Here is a 20,364-nt window from a genome sequence, read left to right as displayed (position 1 = left end):
GTACGAATTTCTTTCTTCCGCTGAACATAAAAGTTATTTTGAAGAATGCCGTTAACCAGTTGATGGGCTCCATGGACTTCCATTGTATGTAGAGAAGAAATAAAAAGTCAATGGAGCCCATTAACAGTTTGGTTTCTGACATTCTTCAACATATCTTCTTTTGTGTTTAGCATAAGAAAGAAATTCTTACAGGTTTGGAACAATTTGAGTAAATTATAACAGAATTTTCATTTTTAGGTGAACTATCCCTTTAAGTTTGGCTCCAACGTGCCCTGACACAATTAAAAGCTGCTAGTAATCCTGAAGAACTTGATTAGCCTGTTCAGGTGTGTTTAATTAGGACTGGAGCTAAACACTGCAGGATAGGTGAATATATGTTATTTTATTCCCACCAATATTATAACAGACACTCAAGTGATGTAATGGTGCTGCTTTTTATTACATACAGTATTCATCATTTTGCATTATTGCACATTTAAGTTAGCTGTACAAACAATAGTGCAATTGACAATTACACGTGTAACATAAAGGTACCATGCAGCATACAAACCAAAGCATCAGAGTTTGTCAAGTTTTGTTACATGTATGACATTGGGTCAGAGCTGCCTGCAGCTAAAGAGTGACATGAAAAGAAGATAAGCATATGTGACAACCACTACTGCCGTCAAAGGGGCTGTAGGAGGAACATGGTTTGGGCAAAATAAACTTCTTTAAACAATATAAACAACATTGAAGACGTGATTGCCCTCCACCGTTGAACTTCAAGTAGCTGGCAACCTTTTTTTCAAATTTGTATTCAGGCAGAAAAACCACTGTAGAACAAAGATAGTGCAGAACCAAAATACTCTGAATACAGAAACACTGAGCCTGATTATGGAGTACGAGTGAATTAAAGATTGTACAGACTGTTTGACAGGCACTAGTGGCTCCTCCAAAGGCAACCTGAAGCCTCATACTGAAAATGGGCTCATGCTCAGGACAACTGGGCAGGTTTTATTGCTACAGTGATAGTTTGGCAGTCATTCGAAGGGAAAAAAAGACCCCAACCCCAAGAAATTTGGTCCATGTGACTTTAAAAGGGCGAATGACTCTTCATTTTTTGGTTATGACAAAATCTCAAAAATCTAAAAAATAAACGGATTATTATCAAGTTATTTGTCATTCGTAGACCTCACGTGACGGGGGAAAAATAAACAACAAATAACCAAAAAAGTAAATAAACATTATGACATCATAATTTACCCATGACGTCATCAGCTCTTTTGTAATTATTTCAATGCAAGCACTAAAATACAAATACAGGTCTTTATGAAAGATATATAAAACAAAAGTAAAAAGGACAATAAAAAAAACTCACTTTCACACAATGTATTCAACAGACAGCCATAAATAAAACTAGTAGAAACTAACACACATTAAAAGGAGACAGTGAGCCGTCATAAAGCCGACATAAGGCTTCATAACATAGCACAACAGACAGAGGCTACAGGTTAGGCTTAAAGGGATAGTCCACCCAAAAATGACAAATTTGGTTATCATCATTTACTTACTTTTGTGTCATTTCAAACCTGTCTTGTATGACTTTCTTCTGTGAAACACAAATGAAGATATTCTGAAAAATGTCTGTTTTTTGTGTCCATACAATGAAGTTCAATGGGGTCCAAACAATGTCGTTTGGGACACCGTTGACTTTCATTAAATGAAAAAAAACAAAACATAAAAATAATAATATCTTCTTTTGTGTTCAGCAAGATAAAAAGATGAACATTTTTGGATGAACTATCCCTTTTAATGGAAATGTAATTTCTTTAGAATATGGGATGATAATGTTGCATATCAATAGTGTTGATTTTTTGTCTGTCTTCAGTGTTCGAGAGGTCTGGGAAGCTTGGTTTGAACCAAAAGTGTCTATGTTTTTTTTAAAATGTCAAAATGTAATTTACCCTCACAGGTACGAGGGTGCAATGGGGTGTCTAAGGTAGTTGGTTTTAACCGGATCTAAAGATCTGAGGCTGTTGTGGCTACAGGACGAACAGTGCAGAGTTATCGTAAGCTAACAGCACAGTCAAGCAGCACCAGGTCGGGCTCAAAGCTTTTCACAAATACACTTGCATCATTCAGATGAGCTAAGGATCCTTTGGTTTCTACAGCTTAAAATATTCAAATCTGTCTCTCACGCACACATGCACCACCATCAGTTCGGTAATGGACAGTTATAAAGGTCGGTGTGAAAGTGACTTCCACCTGATTTCATTTCAAGGTCATGTACGGTTTGATGAATGAGTTTAACAGCGAGCCAGGCAGGAGTCTCGAAAGGAACGTTTAAAGCGCAGCAAATGCGTATGTGTGAGTGCAACGGCAGCATGTTTGTGTAGTCTTCCTGTAGTGCAATACAAAGACATTGCTGCAAAAAAATAAAATAAAATAAAAATATTTTTTGTCTTGTTTTCCCAAAAAAATATATGAACATCCCTAAAAACAAGTTAAATTATCATGGGAAGCAAGATAAGAAATGGAACTTAATTCGAGGTAAATTCCTTGAAAAGATGGTCTAAAGATGAGTCTTAATATTTAATGAGTTGAAGTAAAACTAAATTGATTTAATTTTTCAAATTAAGTAAAAGTATATTCATGTTGTTTTAAGGATGTTTAAACATTTAAATACTAAAAAGCAAGACTAAAATTATCCTTAAGAAATTTTTTTTTTGCACAGTTGATCTCTAAAGTCACATTATTTTCCTCTCGGTGATATTTGGCGGGCTCCCAGGTGGCAGGGGCCGTTGGGGGCCCCGTGTCCTTTCTGGATTTGGCTGGCGGTGTAGCAAGTGAGTTACTGAACCTGCTCTCCTGTTTGTGGCTCCCTGGACACCATCCACTCCTCTTCCATTTCCACAGCATCTGCTCCTTTCAGTCTCATCGGAGTTCGTCCTCTTTGCAAAGCTCCTCACAGGGAAGCAATCAGCCAGGACTGCATATGCACGTGTACATCAGTCAGAGTCAGTGTCAGTGTGTGCGTGTGTGTGCGCAAGCAAGCCAGTCGTTCTCTCTTCACACCGGGTGAGAGGGGAGCTCAAGTAGGGAGGGGTGGAGCTTAGGGTTTGTTTCTATGGAGATGCAGTCATCTTTGCCTAGCTGGCGACGGGTGGCACTGAAGTAAGCATTCATCAGTTGCATGATCTCAGTCAGCTGAGAGAGAGAGAGAGGGAGGGAGAGAGAGAGAGAGAGATTACTTTAGTAAATTTCCACTGTAAAATGTGTTACAGACATTGCTATGCACTTTACACTAGTATAATGTTGTGCTCTAGAAGGCTTTGTTTGTACACTACACTTAACCCTGGGTTAACATGGTTTTTAGGTTAGTATGACTTTTTTGAAAAAAGTTTCTTATGCTCACAAAGCTGTATTTATTTTACTATTTATTAGTTTATTAGTATTTTATTATTAGTACTATTAGTAGTTTATTAGTTTACTTTAAGATAGCTGTTTTCTGTTTTAATATATTTAAAAATATAATTTATTCCTGTGATGCAAATTTGAATTTTCAGCATCATTACTCCAGTCTTCAGTGTCACATGATCCTTCAGAAATCATTCTTACATGATGATTTGATGCTCAAGAAACACTTCTGATTATTGTCAGAGTTGAAATCAGTTGTGCTGCTTAATATTTTTGTGAAAACCACAATGCATCATTGATGAATAAAAGTATTAAAGGCAGGGTAGGTAGGAATGGTCTAAAAAACTTCTTTTTCAAATTTGTTTAAACTTTATGTACATATCAATACATAATTAAAATGTAAGTACTCTGAAAAAGAAAGTATAAAAATCGAGTGTCTGTAGACCTCTCAGGACTGTTTTAAAGACAGTTCATTATTTCCATTCACTCCACCCCCTCCCTTCTGGGCTCCTTCCAAAGCCACGCCCCCAAAACACATGAACGCGCGACTCCAACCGCTGAGCTGAAGACGCATTATTTACCTGAGAGAAGCAGAGAGGAAGGAGCACAGTGCATGTAGTGACATCATGTCAGAATCACATGTAATAAAAAAATCTAACGCTAATTGCTTATGAATATAAACAAATAAGATGTATTTTAGTACTCACTATCAAGCTAGCATATTGATATTGGTAAATTTAAAATATATATATTTTTTGATTCGCTAACGAGCTAGTTATATAAGCTAAAAACAGGTTGCATTGATACACTTTTTTACATTACCATCAGTTATATTGTGATGAAGATGAATTTCGTGTAAGATTCATAACATATATGGTGTTCTGCATGTAGGGGTGGGAGATATTGACAAAAATGAATATCTCGATATTTTTTTCCAATATCTAGATATCGATATTCAGGCGATATTTTTGACATCCTTCAAAGAAATGTGAGCAAACTGGCAAAGAAGGTCCAGTTGGTCTTTTGACTTGCTGCATTTGACCTATATTATTCTAGGCTATAGAAAAAAACAATAAAGGAGCTAACTAAACAGAATCTGTGGCAGCCCCTACTTTTTCCACTTACAAAAAAAAAAAAAAAAAAAAAAAAAACTTAACTAGGCACTTCTTGCAACAGTGATTATTAAATCAAACAACAATATTGTTGATGATCAATTCAAAGTAAAAAAAAAATAACATTTTCAAAACGGTATAAATCCATTCATTTTTCCCCCAAAACGCTATAAATCCATCTTCTTTTTTTTTCTTCTAAATTTATGGTTTGTCTTTTTAAAAAAGTTTTTGTCTTTTATTTTTCGTGTTTGCATTTATGAGGAAAAAACAATATTACTTGACAGTTCTCCATTATGGACGCGAGCGCTCTGAAAGCTGCACTAAGACTTTCAAACTTTAACAGAGACCTCAAAACAGAAAGCACAAAGCCTTTCTTTAAAACGAATTTCGTTTTGTATTAATTGTATCTTAATTTTAATATTTTTTTTTTTCATTAATTCATTAATATTTTCATTCCTGGATTAAATACATAAAGTAAATATAGGCTATCAATCACAACATAAGGTGCTTGAACTGGAGATTATATCATCGTGAACCGAACCGTAGCCTCGCCTCACAGGCCTAAAAAATGTGGAATATATTTACAGAAATCTGGTTCTAAACAAAACCATCCAAAACAAAATAAAACTATGTAGCCTAAATGTGCATTTCTCCGGTGCATGCGTTCACTAGCCTACTGCGAAGATCGCGAGTCAAATATCGTCAACTTCATCTTTGCAGCCGACACAGAAATTAATAAACAATTAAAATGTCTTATTGCAATATTTTACACATTCATAATCATTACTTTTGCTGGTTCTTTGAGGCAGCTTTTTAGGTTTATGGCGTTTTGGAAAAGAGCTCTTCACGTACGTACAAACACCGTTTCACCAAGGCACAGCAGCCCTTCAGCACATAAGAACAAAAAGAGAAAAAGCACGGACTTACTAATTACGAAACTTTGATGTGGTTGAACAGCTGAAACAGTCACAAATTCCTTTGCAACTCAAACCTTCTCAGTACGAGTTATGATGGAAGAGAACAGCATTACAGTTTTCAGCGCGTCCTCCTTTGATTGCTGTGTTGTGACTGGAAAAGTGCATGCAGGAGCACATGCGCAAAATGTAGGTTTGTAAAATGTCCTTTTGTAAAATAAAAATAATTTTAGGGCGAAGCAGAGGAGGTCGTGCAAGAGGCCGTGGCGTGCAACTAGGGTCCGAGGAAGTAGAGGCTGAGGACGGGGTGGTCGCTGGAAAGCCACGATGATATTGACACGCGTTTTATTTCTTTGTTTATCCAAAGACTTTTTGTTCATTACCTTTTCTTGTACTGTCTTCTTTTTTTGCCTTGTTTGCCTTCACTAACTGCATGCCGGTAATGTGAATTTTGATTGCTCTTTCTCTGCCATTGTTTTGCTATTCCTAGGTTCCGTGCCTCTCGAATTCCTCAAATCAAACGTGCGCGCGCAAGAGGGCAGATCCCGTGGCAAAAGGGTGGTTGCCATGGTTGCGAGAGAGAGTGACAGTCGCCTAAGCCAATCCTTTGATTCGTCCCGAATCGAAATAATGAGCTGTGTTTAATACAGATTAAACGGTCTAGAGTCACTTGATTTTTATACTCTTTTTTTCAGAGTACTTACATTTTAATTATGTATTGATATATATAGAAAGTTTTAACAAATTTGGATCTTTTATTTTTATATAGTCCTACCTACCCTGCCTTTAATTTCTAATTAAATTCGGCATTGTATTTAGTGTGAAACAATAATAGCGGTAGAATGTTTTAGCTATTATTTTAGCAAGAGGCAACCAATCATAAACTAAATGCTTTACTCATTTAACATAATTATATATAAATATTAAGTTAAAAAAATGTATTTAAATATAATTGCTACATTAAATAAAACAAAATAAAAATAAATATACGATTTATATATAAATCATATATATATATATGATTAAAAAAAGTTTATAAGGGGCAATGTTTTTGGCTATAAAATTAATTTAAATGAAATCAAACAGCAACTGACAGATGTCCTCACTTTTAATTGGTCACATTTAACTTTTATAATTTGTCACATTGATTTCTATAAGAGTTATTCGGGTTCAGAACAACTCTGGGCGACGGTTGATGACTGTCAATGACTAGATGTTATTAATAGTGTATGTGTGAGCTAGCAGAGACATTCATGCATCACTCAGGAGTTTCTTCAGGTTAAACCGTATAGGACTGAGGGCACAGGATGGGTGTGAGCCTGCAGCTGATATCAGGAGAAGATAAACTGGTTGTCTCAGTGTTTCCACATGTGTGCGCACTGAAAGTCACAGCTGGTCTGACCTGTATTGTGCGAGTACTGGGAAATATACATGATAAAAACCCTTTGACATCAACGTCAATGTATTTTAGGTCTAAAAGCATCACGATTCATGTGAACACTGCCTCGGCTAGGGGTGTATGCCTTCCCTATAATATCTTGTATTTTTGGCCTAACAGTATCATGCATGGTGATAACATGAAGGTCAAGCTGCATCTGCACATTATTGCTAGAGTAAACCTATGGCAGGAAGATCTGGCTTGTATGGCTCATAATTCCTGGCTCATAGATGTTGTGTTTGAATTGCTTAACAGACTAATATCATAACTCCAGCCACTTCAAAAAATGTATTTTCAACAAGTTGCATGGTTCGAAGAATATTTCATGTCCATAGCACAAACATTGCGATACCAGGTAGAGCCCGCTTACCTTTGTGGTCTCAAAGAGCAGGTCTCGATCTCCTGCAGTGATCCTGAATGTGTTGCTATCAGAGACGCCATAGGAGCAGATCTGACCTATTGGTAGAGACTCCAACGCTTCAGCTTCACCCTGACGATACAGAGACACGCAGGAAGCCGCCACACCCAGCCACAACTTCTGAGAGAAGCTTCCTGTCGAGCTCTACAAGAAACACAAGGATGTTAGGCACAGCTGTGATTCTCTGGAAAAATGATCCAGTGGTACACTACCAGTCAAAATGTCACATGATCCTTCAGAAATCATTCTATCATGCTGATTTGGTGCTCAAGAAACATTATCAGTGTTGAAAACAGATGTGCTGCTAAATATTTTTGTGGAATTTGACAATATTAACTGGTTTTATTGTATTTTTAATGCAGACCTGGTGAGCATAAGAGACTTATTTTACAAAACATAAAATAATCCTAACTCTTTCCCTGCCATTGACGGAAATTTCCGGCTTTCTGTGTTTTCACAGTAATACGGTGGGGGGCGCTATTACACATCTTCTGAAAGAGTACTGAATCTCCTGAATGATCAAAACAGGCGAAGAAGAAGCAGAAACAAGCAATATCATATGTAAGCATATGCATATGTAAAATAACGCATATAAATCAAAACGTGTTGATGGACTCGATCTACTCCATACATGTTTTGATCATCTTTCTGAATCCAATCCAGTCTTTGACAAAAATGTTATTTTCTCAGCTTTTTGCTCAAAATTTTGCTTTTTTTATGTAACTTAATTCCCACATTCAAGTGTAGATAGAAAAAGAAGGTATTAAACTAGAATAAAACATTTTTGTTTAAAGAAGAGGGTCTGTTCTTTCTTTTGATATATTGCATTTTCAGATATTCATACAACAAAATATTCTGGGGGCCATGCAAATTTTGTGAAATATTTTTTGTTGTTGAAACGATGGTGGGGAAAGAGTTAATGATTCCAAACTTTTCACCAATAACAATCATCCACTCACAATGTAGAAGTCCACTTCATAGAGCGTGCAGCCAAACCCGGACCACTGCCGGGCGATGGTGAGATAGGCGGCCATGCTGTCTCTGCGACTGTATCCCACCAGGGCTTTCCAGTGCTCTAAAATGGTCGACATCACCACGGCTCCCTCCTCTCTCAGCCTGGCTCGCAGTCTTTGGTCCTCTTCCTGACGCCGCTTGTGTCCCCACAATGTCCCAGCCAGCAGACCCCCGGGGAAGGAAGGGCAGCCAGGGGGATCGACGGGGGCCAGCAGGGCCCGGGCCTCCACCACTTCAACCGGAAAGAGCTGCTCCAACGGCGGGTACGGAGAGAGGGCGCTGAAATCTCCCAGCAGACACTGCAGTCTCAGTGCCGCCAGAGAAAGAAGGTCATCCTCACAGGCTGGCAGCTGCCCACGCACTACCATCTCATGACACTGATACAGAAAGAGAGAGGGAGGGAGGGAGGAAGTCAAGCATGGGAAAGTTTACTGAGTTCACTAGTGTGTTGTGTTGCATGTTTGCTTTTCATCCGACAGATAAAGACGAAATGCATACATCTGTCAACACAACTGTGAAACTAGTCCACATTAAACACAAACAGAGAGGAAGAACTGGGAAATTCCTCTTTCTCTCTATGCCCCTAAGCTGCTCTCTGCCGTTTCATGCACATATAAAATGTCTTAAATGGATGTTAGCAGACAGATCCAAACTAGGTTGGCAGCAGTCATGTTACACTAACCCTGTTTATATTATTCAGCAGGAATTAATGGCTTGTAATATAAATGTTCTGGGGAAGACATCCATTATTAGGTCTTTATAAAACACATTCCACAGAAGGCCATTTCTCTTTTAGTCTTCTATCAGACTATTTCGGCCAATAGTTTTACTTAATAATCTACATTGAACTTTCTCATTTTTGCTCGTCCCTGCTCGTCTCGTGTTGTTTTACCTGCTCATAGAAGAAGAGGTACTCAATGCTGTCGGTACTGATGTTATCGGTGTCCAACAGACAATAGAGTTTGAAGCAGAGTCGGCACTGGCAGTCAGAGTCTGGATCTTTAGCTGACAAACTGGAAGACAGAGAGACAGAGATTTGTTAATGGAACATGCATATTAATCAGATATACATGTGAAGCATAAAGCAAATACACTTCGCACTATAGGTACAACTTTGTACGCTACAAAAAAATGCACACCACACTATAGGGGTCCAACGTGCATCACAAAGAATGGCTTAATTTAACAACACTAAGAAAAATGACCAAACAGTTGATGGAACCCACTGACTTTGTAAGTATGTAAGTCAGTGGGTTCCATCAACTGTTTGGTTACTGACATTCTTCAAAATATGGAGTGAGTAAATGAGTACATTTTTGGGTGAACTATCCCTTTAAACCCTTCTCACGCACCCTAAAACTGCTTCAACTGTTTACACAAGTCCACAAGTCTCAGGAGACTTGTAAGGCAGGGCATGACGATAACAAATGAAATCCACCAATGCTCCCTAAACACACGACTAAAATCACCCAAACAGAGCGAAGCCATCATTCTGAATCACATGACACCCTGACTCACTCAGCTTTTCCTGCTGCATGTGCAGTTTTGCACGCGCGGGTTTGTGTTTGTGTCTGCACACATGTATGAGTGTGAGAGAAAGACTAGGCGTGTGTCCATGAACCCACTTCTGGGAAGAGTTGGCACGGAGACGTGCAAAAACACACACAGACAAATACAAACACACTTCCCAGAATAAAGCGGATGCCTTGAATTCTGGCTGGCTGGGCTTATCTCGCCTTCGGTTTGCTTTCCACATCAGTTAACGCGATGACATCAGTCTCACCTTGAGATCCCTACTGGCTTACTGAATACTAATAAAGACCTGCTTGTCCATTCTCACAGTGTGTGTGTGTGTGTATCAGGTGGTTTGGTTAAAGTGTGATAAAGTGTTGGAAAAGTGAATAAATCAAAGATAAAGAAAAAACAGACCTGCACTGTACTGTACTGTGGCGCAATCGTGGATGGTAATATCATGGTACCTTGATGTATATTATGGTACTGAATGATTAACATATTCATGTAACATGGTCTTTACACAGTACTTAAAAAATACCATAGTATTACCATGGTACATGTTAAAAAAAACATAGTAATGCCCTTGTACAATGTCCAACAAACTATGGTATTGACGTGGTATTTTAGGTTTGGTACATTCAGCTATTTGTTGTATTCCACATAACACAACTGATTGAAGAAATTTAGACTGAGTTACTTTTCAAATCTGGTGATGACATCAGCAATTATGGTGCTGCCTCCGATAGCTTTCTCCCAGCATGTGTTCTGCTCAAAAAGAGCAAATGTGTTCCGGCTGTCCTGCAGTCCGAGGCGTTCCGCCATCTTCCTCACAACCTGGACAAAGGAAATGAGAGTTATTTTAGTTTACATTAGAACATTATTGACAAAAAACTATTTAAGACCATAAAAAACAATCGAAGAAAAAATCTTGAATATTTTCTTAAATGAATATACGCAACAAAAAACACATTTACTTCTATTAATGAATAAATCAATACATTTTTGTGGAAGGATAACGTTCTTGTTCTTATGTTTGTATGTTAATGATTACTTCTTTGTGTGCCAATAGTGACACATGAGCGGCACAAGGTTCCCAAGCCCTGCTGTAGAGGAAACGATTGATGCAATACCTCATTAGCTGTAGTGTGCGAGGTGATCGGTATCTGGCAGCAGCCCGGTCCAGGGTAGTGCACAGTGCACAGTATCTCCTGCCTTCCCATCAGCCCCTGGATCTCCTCCCAAGAGGGCACACACTCACGACCGCGCGTCTTCTCTAGAGCCTGGGCTATGAAGGACGCGTAGCTCTCCACCTCCGAGTCCGCACTCAAACTTTGAACCCTGATACATGGGGGAAGATAATAAAAGAAAGAGATGTTAAACTTTATAGGGACCATTTACAGAATTTCACATACAAACCACAAAATTTCCCTCCAAATAAATCGGAGGAAGTTGTGTGGCCTCTCTGTTTAGTTTGTCTATTTGCGATATGAAGTGTCAGCCACTTGGTAATCACATGCATGGCGTAGGCCCTAATTGTGTTAAGTAAACACATGCGGGAAGCGTCCGGAGGCCTCAGGAGAACAGAGACTCCTCCGTCTCCATTACACCAGCCGCCTCTGTAATCAAAGCCCTGTGGTCAACGCACCATTTCCTCAAGGCACACTCGTTTATTTAGCCATTCTCTTATTTTCTGCCCTTCTCCCCTGTCTATCCTCTGGCCTGGCAGTACTTTAAGAGTCAATTAGCCATGGGATGCAGAACGCATTGTGCCGTTTCCCAACCCCTCGAGGAGAGGAAAAGAATGAGTGAACAGGAAGTGAACTTTCAAATCCAGTCAACCTCAGGCAGCCCATATTTCCTACACACTCAACCGCAGTTGTGCGTCTTTATACTCAAGGCCTTCAAGGGAATGTTTATATGTGTATGTTGAGATCCAGCTGCATTGAAAAAAAAAATTGGCGTAGAAGCAATTTTCATTCAGAAATTGCCAGAAAATGTCACAATTACAAAGAAACGACAAGAAACACATAAAACTTGAATTATCTTTTATGTATTCACAACTTCAAAAAGTCATTTTGACATTATGGTGGGTGTGTGAGCATACACATCCAGAGGAGTGTATATATTCATGATGTAACTCTTCAGAATAGCCCTGCTGTCTGAGAGATCTGTGTTATTCGTGTGTAACTGACCTCTTCAGGTGAAAGCGCAGGTATTTGAGAATGCTGCAGCTGGGCAGGAAGGTGCAGCTCATGCAAGTGAGCAGCTGCCAGTATCTGAGCTGCGGGTTTGGCTGCGTCTGCACACATGATTTGGTGACGCTGGTCTGTTTAATGAGCTGGCAGTAGAGTTCATCTCGGAGTGGCCGGAGGTCTAGGCAGGTCTGGAGGATTCCCTGTATGAGAGGAATGGGCTCACGGGCCGACTCTAACTGCTGGAGGCAGTTAAACAGCCTCACCGCCTCCTCGCGGACGGATGTGTAGCCTTTACCAGCCATATCTAAGAAGAAGAGAGACAGAAGGTGTGTTAACTGGCACAATGGAAAGAAATCGAGTAGGACAATGTAAACCAGCTTTTTAAAAGAAGCTTTAAGGACTCCCTACGTCAAAATAAATGTTTGGTGTTTCAACTTTCAAAAATTTAAAATCAGATGTGATTCAATTTATTTTAAAAAGTTCTAAATAAAAAAATTATGGAAGAGAATGTAGAAAATTATACTACTTCCTCAAATCTGTCCTGGAATGTCAAACCTTAGTCTCAGTCAGATTCTTTTTTTACCCAATCAGAACGCCTTGATTTCTGCCAGCCAATCATTTTGCTCATTCAGAGCGGCAGTCTTTATATGTTAAGTCAGACGCTGAAAGCGTGATAGATAAACTTCATGAGTTTGAAGGATACAAAATGTGTGGCAAACGTCCTTAAACTTGGCATGAAACTGACATTGTGATTGTCTTCTCTATTGTGACGTACACTGATGAGCCAAAATATTATGACCAGTCACAGGCGAAGCGAATATCGTTGATCATCTCCTAACAGGGCCACAGATTAAGGTCTGGGTAGATTAGATGATAAGCCGACAATCAGTTCTCAGAGTATTTCTGAAACGGCAAGGCTTGTGGGTTGCTCCTGGTCAGCAGTGGTGAGAATTTACAGTGTTCTGAAGAGGGACAAACCACAAACTGGAGCAGTGGAAGAAGGTCGTCTGCTCCGACGAGTCCTGCTTTCTTTTACATCAGGATGGACAGCCATGTACATATGTTTACCTGGGGAAGTGATGCACCAGGATGCATTGTGGGACGACGACTAGCCAGTGGAGGGAGTGTGATGCTCTAGGAAACGTCCTGCTGGGAACCCTGAGTCTGGCCATTCATGTGGACGTCAATTTGACAGATACCTACATAAACATTGTTGTAGACCAGGTACACCCCTTCATGACAATGTTGTTCCCTGGTGGAAGTGGCAAATGCACCTGCCATATGGCACTCATTGTTTAGGAATGGTTTGAGGAACATGATGAAGAGTTCAAGGTGTTGCCCCCCCGGCCTCCAAATTTCCCAGATCTCAATCCAGTTGAGCATTTGTGGGATATGCTGGACCGACAAGTTTGATCCACAGAGGCTCCACCTGGCAACCTACAGGATTTGAAGGATCTGACTGCTGCTAATGTCTTGGTGCCAGATACAACAGGACATCTTCAGGGTCTTGTAGAGTTTATGCCTCGGCGGGTCGGCACTGTTTTGGCAGCACAAAGAGGACCAACAACATATTAGCCAGGTGGTCATTAATGTTTTGGCTCATCAGTGTATAGCTGAGTGAAATGGCTTCTCTAAGAAGAAAAAATGCAGGGCTGGACTTGAGTTCTTCCATCAGGAAACTATTTGATCAGTAGATCTTTGTTGTTCGCTAATCGCTGTAATCTTATGTGATTGACAGGTTGCTGGAGATCACCTTGCGAGGGGAAGGGGACGTTTATGTTTTTCCATAAAAAACAAGAATTGTCCATTTTCTAATTTATGATGAATTGAAAGAAATAGGAATACAGAGTTAAATAAAGAGAGCCAACGTTTGACTCACGTGTGTGGTGGAGACTGCCGTAGGGAAAAGGCAGCAGTGGGGCGTAGAGGGGGCTCTGCGTGTACCTCAGGATGGGATTATGCTGATAGATGTGCTCCACAACCTCTGGATTGAATTTATTCTCCTATACAAAAACATTGCACATTAACACACATACAGTAATGCAAGGACAATTAAACAGCTTGAAATAAATAAACTCAAGACAGATATATCTTCTGTGTACCATTATGTTCCCATAAACAGATGACCTCTTTGTTATGGGGTCGATCATGAAATGATGAAATGATGTTTCAAATGTAAATGCTGTGTTTGGGGAAACGGATGAGAGAAATGAAGGAAAGGGAAATTAATTTCAGCTTACAGACCTTGGCCAATGTGTGTATAATGAAAGCTGCTGTGTACATTCCTAGGGTGAATAAGGCCTGTTTATGTTGGTTGTGGGATGTTTGCTTATAACAGACCTGATAAACCAACCCAAGAGCAGTTAAACATGACAAGATATCCTGCCATTACCACTATGTACTTTGTGTTTGAGTTTGTGAGAGGTCAAATGAATAGTGTACGTAAATAGTATCATAAAATAATAGTATAAATAGTATAGTAAACTTAAGTTTATAGTATCCATGGCAAGAATCTTCATCAAAACAAAATTTTCTAATACATGGTAACCATTAAAAAAAAAAAAAAAAAAAAAAAAAAGAGGCAAGAATATGGTGTCTTTTAGTCATAACTATAATGAGAATATAGCACAGGCTCCCGTGTCTTGTTGTTTCAATATTTAATATCCATTCATAACTTATCTTTAAGAGTAATATAGCAATCAGCAAGATCATTTTTGGGGTCTGGCCACTTAACATTTCAACCATTGCGGTTTTCACGCCTGTCTGTCTGCCTGCCTGTCTAAGTGCGACCTCAATGGGATTCCAGGGAGTTCTGTGGGCTAGCAACTAACATCCTATTAATACAGATATCTCCGAGAGTGCCGGCATTACATCATAACAACAGGGTTATTCTGAAGAGCTACTCTCTGCCTTCAAAACTATTTCCAGGGACACGAGATACCGAGCAGCACATCTATAAGTGTAAAATCACTAGCCAACAAACTAATAATAATATACTGGGGCAGAGAGATGACAGTGGGTGGGGTTTAGACCGTTTACACACCGTGTCTGTGTATGTGTGCCATCCTGACAATGGACTGTTTAGGAGCTAAGCTGCCATTTTTATGTGTGTACATACAGATGAAACGAAAAAAATTTATATCGTGCAAAAGTTCATTTATTCCAGTAATTCAACTTAAAAGGTGAAACTAACATATTATATAGACTCATTACATGCAAAGTGAGATATTTCAAGCCTTTATTTGTTATCATTTTGATGATTATGGCTTACAGCTATGAAAACCTTTTCACAATATTCTAATTTTGAATTTGGGGTTTTCATAAGCTGTAAGCCATAATCATCAAAATTATAACAAATAAAGGCTTGAAATATCTCACTTTGCATGTAATGAGTCTATATAATATGTTAGTTTCACCTTTTAAGTTGAATTACTGAAATAAATGAACTTTTGCGCGATATTCAAATTTTTCGAGTTTCACCTGTATACATTCAGTTTATTTATATATATAAATATATATATATATACCAAGTTGACATTTAAAATCCCTCCATTTATAATCGCTTCATGTAGGTGTGTTCTCTTACCTCGATGTCTTGTATGAGGAGCTGTGTTGGCGTCTCCACCGGCGCTTTGCTGTCGATGACTTTCTGCACGGCACACGCCCAGTGCACCGCCTCATTGTAGTGCTTTGTGAATAGTCTGTAGCAATGCTTACGGCCATACACTGTCAGACTCCAGTAACCTGTCACACACATTTCAAAAAATTTCAAAAAGAAAATTCACCAAAGCTGTGCCGTACAAAAATAGCATCTCCTAACAAATGACAAGAGTATGTACATAAAGAAAAGTCAAAAAATGCAATAATATGTGCTTATACTATTTCGGATTAAAGACAAATGTACTAGAGCTCCAGTATTCTGACAACCTCATAGACAACCTCATATTTCACGTGCCTGGCCCGCAGTAAATGTGTTCAGATGTTCCTAAAGCCGGATCTGGATCTTTTATGAGGATCTTACTAATATATAATTTCTCCCTTGTTGTTAACTTTGGCAGTCAAAAGAATGAAACTTCGGTTCAAAACTGAGACTTATAAAGACACACCAATTCTTTACAATCTCCATAAAGCCCACCAATCTCTCTAGACTAGGCAAGATTTCGCTCTACAAAATATCTAGCCAATTAAATATTTTAGAGCAGAACAATGTATATTCACAGCAGAAATTTTCCTGTTATTCATTTTGGGTAAATTCCTTGATATTTCAAGGTTTTTCAGGACCACTGTGTCTATAAGATTTGCAGGCCAAAATATTCGGAGTCCACTGTAAACAACTCCTATTTCTTCACGAAATTGTACCTCATTAACTTTTTCATTAAAAGATCTGTTTTACTCTGTGGACGAGCCATTAGACATGATATTATATGACGAATTGTTTGTTAAAAGAAGAAACTGTTTCCATCGTGTCCGCTGTGCTGGATAATGAATGACTCCTGACCAACTGCTGCCCTTGGCTTGTACACACAATTTCAGATATATACACACACACTTTTATCTAGGAAAGTCCCTAAAGTTAATCTGGGAAAAGTTTAGAGTTTTGTGGACTATGCTGGTTGAAAGTTTGCGCGTGTGTGTTTCAGAAATCCAGCTGAACATGTGCCAAGTGAATATGCACACACAAACACACACACACACACACACACACACACACACAGACACACATATACTGTACAGTATGACTAAGTCTTTGAGTCTGTCTGGTCATTGCCTACCAACTCTCCAGACAACAATGCATGCCATTTGTCTGCGTTCATTTTGCTTTTGCTCTCAAACAATCCTGCATTTCATTTCTGCGATCAAAGTCTTCCCACAAGAAAGATTTCACGTCAATGTCGAAAAGAGATCAGCAGTCTTACGGCTGCTCTGTGCCTGTGATCTGACCAAAAGATCTTCTCTCTCTGAAAAAATGCATGTCATCGTGAGGGCAAATCCTAAAATAGTGAGTGAAATACTGTTTATCTTCCACTGGACTTTAAAAGGCAAGTTCACACCATTTACTAACCGTGATACAAAAAAGTGACAAGCGATTCTGCAAATGTATTTCTGCAATGTCAAACATGGATGAGGAGAGATGGAAAAATGTTGAATATTGTACAGTAAATCACAAGTACAACCTTAAAGGGATTAAACGGAGAGATTACCCAAAAAATACAATTCTGTCATTATTTTAGGCTATGTTTACATATGAACATATGCTTTAATTCACATATGAACATGCATACATAGAGCACATCACATATGATAACCATGGAAACTCGTATGTGCGTCACATGCTTGAACAAACCTCATTGGTTCTCACACAACCAATGGGCTTCCATGTTTACCATACAGTGCTCTATGCGTGCGTGTCATGATTGTTTAGATGTAAATAAAACGTAAATGTCATCATATAAAGCGATTATATCTCTTCACAAGACTGAAAGGGAATGAAACCGCTCAATTCATATAGATTAGTTTTACTACGCCTTTATGACCTTTTGGATCTTCTATGATTCTGTTACCTTGACTTTGAATGGAGGGACAGAAACCTTTCAGGTTTCACTTAAAATATTTTCATTTGTGTTTTGAAGATGAACAAAGGTCTTTTGGGTTTCGAACAACATGATAAATGTTGTTCCAAATGATGACAGAATTTCAGAAGATGTGAATACAGGGAATGTATTTTTAGTTTTACACTCCTTCAGTGCAAACAGAAAGAACTGCTCTGATTGGTTGTTTTTAAACTTCTTTTAAAGACATACTCAAAGGTAAAAATTATGCATAAATTAAAAAAAAAATCCGGTATATAAACCAGAAAACGCAAAATAGTTCACCAAAAAATATTTTTCCATATGCTCTCAGAAAGGAAATATGCAAAAAGTACCATTTATCACTTATCACTAGGGCAAAACACTTAAAAAGACAATATTGTACCTTATCTATTCATCCAAAGACTCACCCTCACCCTATGTGAATATGACATTCTTCTTCCAGCCAAACACAATCGAAGTTATATTAAAAAATATCCTGGCTCTTCCAAACTTTATAATAGGAGTGAATGGTACATCGGATTTTGAATACCAAAAAAGCACAACCATCCATCATAAAAGTAATCTCCGGCTTCAGTGTGTTAATAAAGGCCTTCTGAAGCAAAGTGGTATGTTTTTGTAAGAAAAATATCCATATTTATAACTTTATAAACTATAATCACTGACTTCTGGTAATGGCCGTATGCGACTCTAGTTCCGGTGTGGTGAACAAATGAGTCCTACTGAAGAGATGAGTCCGAGCTTAGGACCCAAGCAATCCGATTGGTTCAAAGCACGTTTTATGGGTAATCGCTTTAGTGCCTGGTTACAAATCATACAAAATCAGGCATACTACTGGCATACTAATGGGGTCCTAAGCTCGGACTCATCTCTTCAATAGGACTCATTTGTTCACCACACCGGCTGAAGAGTAACCCCTGACGCGATGTATGACGTAGGATGTAGGAGTAGCGTAAGCTCAGGTGAGAGGTCTTTTTATGATGGATGGATGTGCTGTTTTGGGCTTCAAAATCAAGGTAACATTCACTCTCATTATAAAGCTTGGAAGAGCCAGGATATTTTTTAATATTACTCCGATTGTGTTTGGCTGAAAGAAGGAAGTCATATACACCTAGGATGGCTTGAGGGTGAGTAAATTAAGGGATAATTAAAATGTTTGGGTGAACCCTTTAAAAGTGCCTTTTAGTACCTTAGAAAAGTCATTTGTACCCTTAAGGTACGACTATGAATAATTTAGGGAAAGGCACACAGTTATCCCTTCAAGGGCACTGCTCCAGTGACAAGTTATTGTGCCACTCATTTTTAGAGAGTGTACACAACGAAAGGGAATGGTGACTGTGACCGTCCCAGTTTGCAGGTGCGTTACCTGTCTGTTTGTAGGTGTGTTTATCGGGCCACAGCACTGAGCAGAGGGACGTGAGTACAAGCGTGCCGAGTCTGCGAGCATCTCTGTCCGAGCCGCTGTAGTAATCGAGAGAGTCGGTTGTTAACACGAACCAGAACCTCCTCTGCCGGAGCCAGCCTCCCTGCACCTCTCGCAGGAGCCAGCCTGAAAAAGAAAGAGAAAAATACCCATATTATACATGATAAATATTGCAACAGAACAATCTGAGAATATGAAGGCTCCATTTCAAAACCTGACAGAAATAAATTGTTTAATTTGAAATATCATTTTTTGAGATCCAGAGCATCACAGAGCTCATGCAGAGTCAGACTGAGTGCTCATGGAAAAAGGCGTGACAGCACAAACCAGCAACGTCCACATCCAGTCGAGAGCAGCGTACCAAACCATCGCTCACTCATCTTAATAGAGGGTTGTGTTAAGGTCACACTGGGGATAAAATCTCCCTCCAGACCTTCAAACCAAGTTTGTCGGCTATGCACAAATGTGTATCAGAGCCAATAATCAAGACACATTTCATGGGAAAACTGCTTTTTTTTGGAGAAACCCTCATGACACCCGGACCATGTTACATTTTCCGCTGCTGCTTGCAGATGTACTGCACCTGCTACCTTTCCCGTTGAGTGTGTGTGTGTGTGTGTGTGTGTGTGTGTGTGTGTGTGTGTGTGTGTGTGTGTGTGTGTGTGTGTGTGTGTGTGTGTGAGTCAGCCAGACAGACTGGGGGAAGACTGTCTTATTTAGCAGCTCCACGGGCCAGCATGAGACAGGCTGGCGGAGTATTTGGACCCCTCTACACTAATATTACTCTGCCCTGCTTATTATTACTCATTACATGTGATTGAGTATTATTACCACTCCAGTGCAGCAAATACTGCACAGTGCTCACATTTACACACCCTGAGATCACAGACAACTCTGAATAACACACACACTTAAACCTGTGGACAGCAACTTAGGTGTTGGTTAACAATGTCTAACTGTCTGAATTGGTGTGCAGTGTGTCTGCCAATCTGTGTGTCACTGATAATACTCCAAGCTACAACTGATGCATGTGTGTGTGGACTTACCTATAGATTGGGGACAAAACTGTACACAAAAGTGAGCTAAAGATGACAAAAACATCATTTGGGTACTCTTACTCATTTGAAAAACTATTTAAAAATATGCATTCTTTTTAATGTAAATATCTTTTAATTGTTTTGATGGTAGGGTTTGTGTCAGATTGATCAATATTTTTTCCACAACAAAAAACAATAATGATTATTATTGTTCAATAACCGATTATATTTCAAAATTGATGATAATAATAAGAAATGTTTCTTGAGCAGCAAATCATCATATCAGAATGATTTCTGAAGGACCATGTGACACT

At 39.0% G+C, this 20,364-nt stretch overlaps 1 protein-coding gene across 1 annotated transcript in view; it reads right to left on the bottom strand.

Moving 5' to 3' along the window:
* Positions 1–415: 415 nt before the first annotated feature.
* Positions 416–20,364, bottom strand: part of plekhh3 (pleckstrin homology, MyTH4 and FERM domain containing H3) — a 41,687-nt gene continuing 21,738 nt past the window's right edge. Inside the window, exons 4-13 of the mRNA XM_084127749.1 lie at positions 18,957–19,139; positions 15,589–15,746; positions 13,882–14,005; positions 12,000–12,306; positions 10,938–11,145; positions 10,505–10,641; positions 9,185–9,305; positions 8,238–8,669; positions 7,231–7,422; positions 416–3,186 (exon numbers count right to left, since the gene is read on the bottom strand). Coding sequence (XP_083983875.1) covers positions 3,049–3,186; positions 7,231–7,422; positions 8,238–8,669; positions 9,185–9,305; positions 10,505–10,641; positions 10,938–11,145; positions 12,000–12,306; positions 13,882–14,005; positions 15,589–15,746; positions 18,957–19,139 — 2,000 coding nt within the window. The 3' untranslated portion in view covers positions 416–3,048. The remainder of the gene's footprint in view (positions 3,187–7,230; positions 7,423–8,237; positions 8,670–9,184; positions 9,306–10,504; positions 10,642–10,937; positions 11,146–11,999; positions 12,307–13,881; positions 14,006–15,588; positions 15,747–18,956; positions 19,140–20,364) is intronic.

The sequence above is a fragment of the Abramis brama genome, assembly GCF_963993115.1.
Source record: "Abramis brama genome assembly, chromosome: 1".
In the NCBI taxonomy this organism is placed as follows: domain Eukaryota; kingdom Metazoa; phylum Chordata; class Actinopteri; order Cypriniformes; family Leuciscidae; genus Abramis; species Abramis brama.
This window is presented reverse-complemented; position numbering and strand designations above follow the sequence as displayed.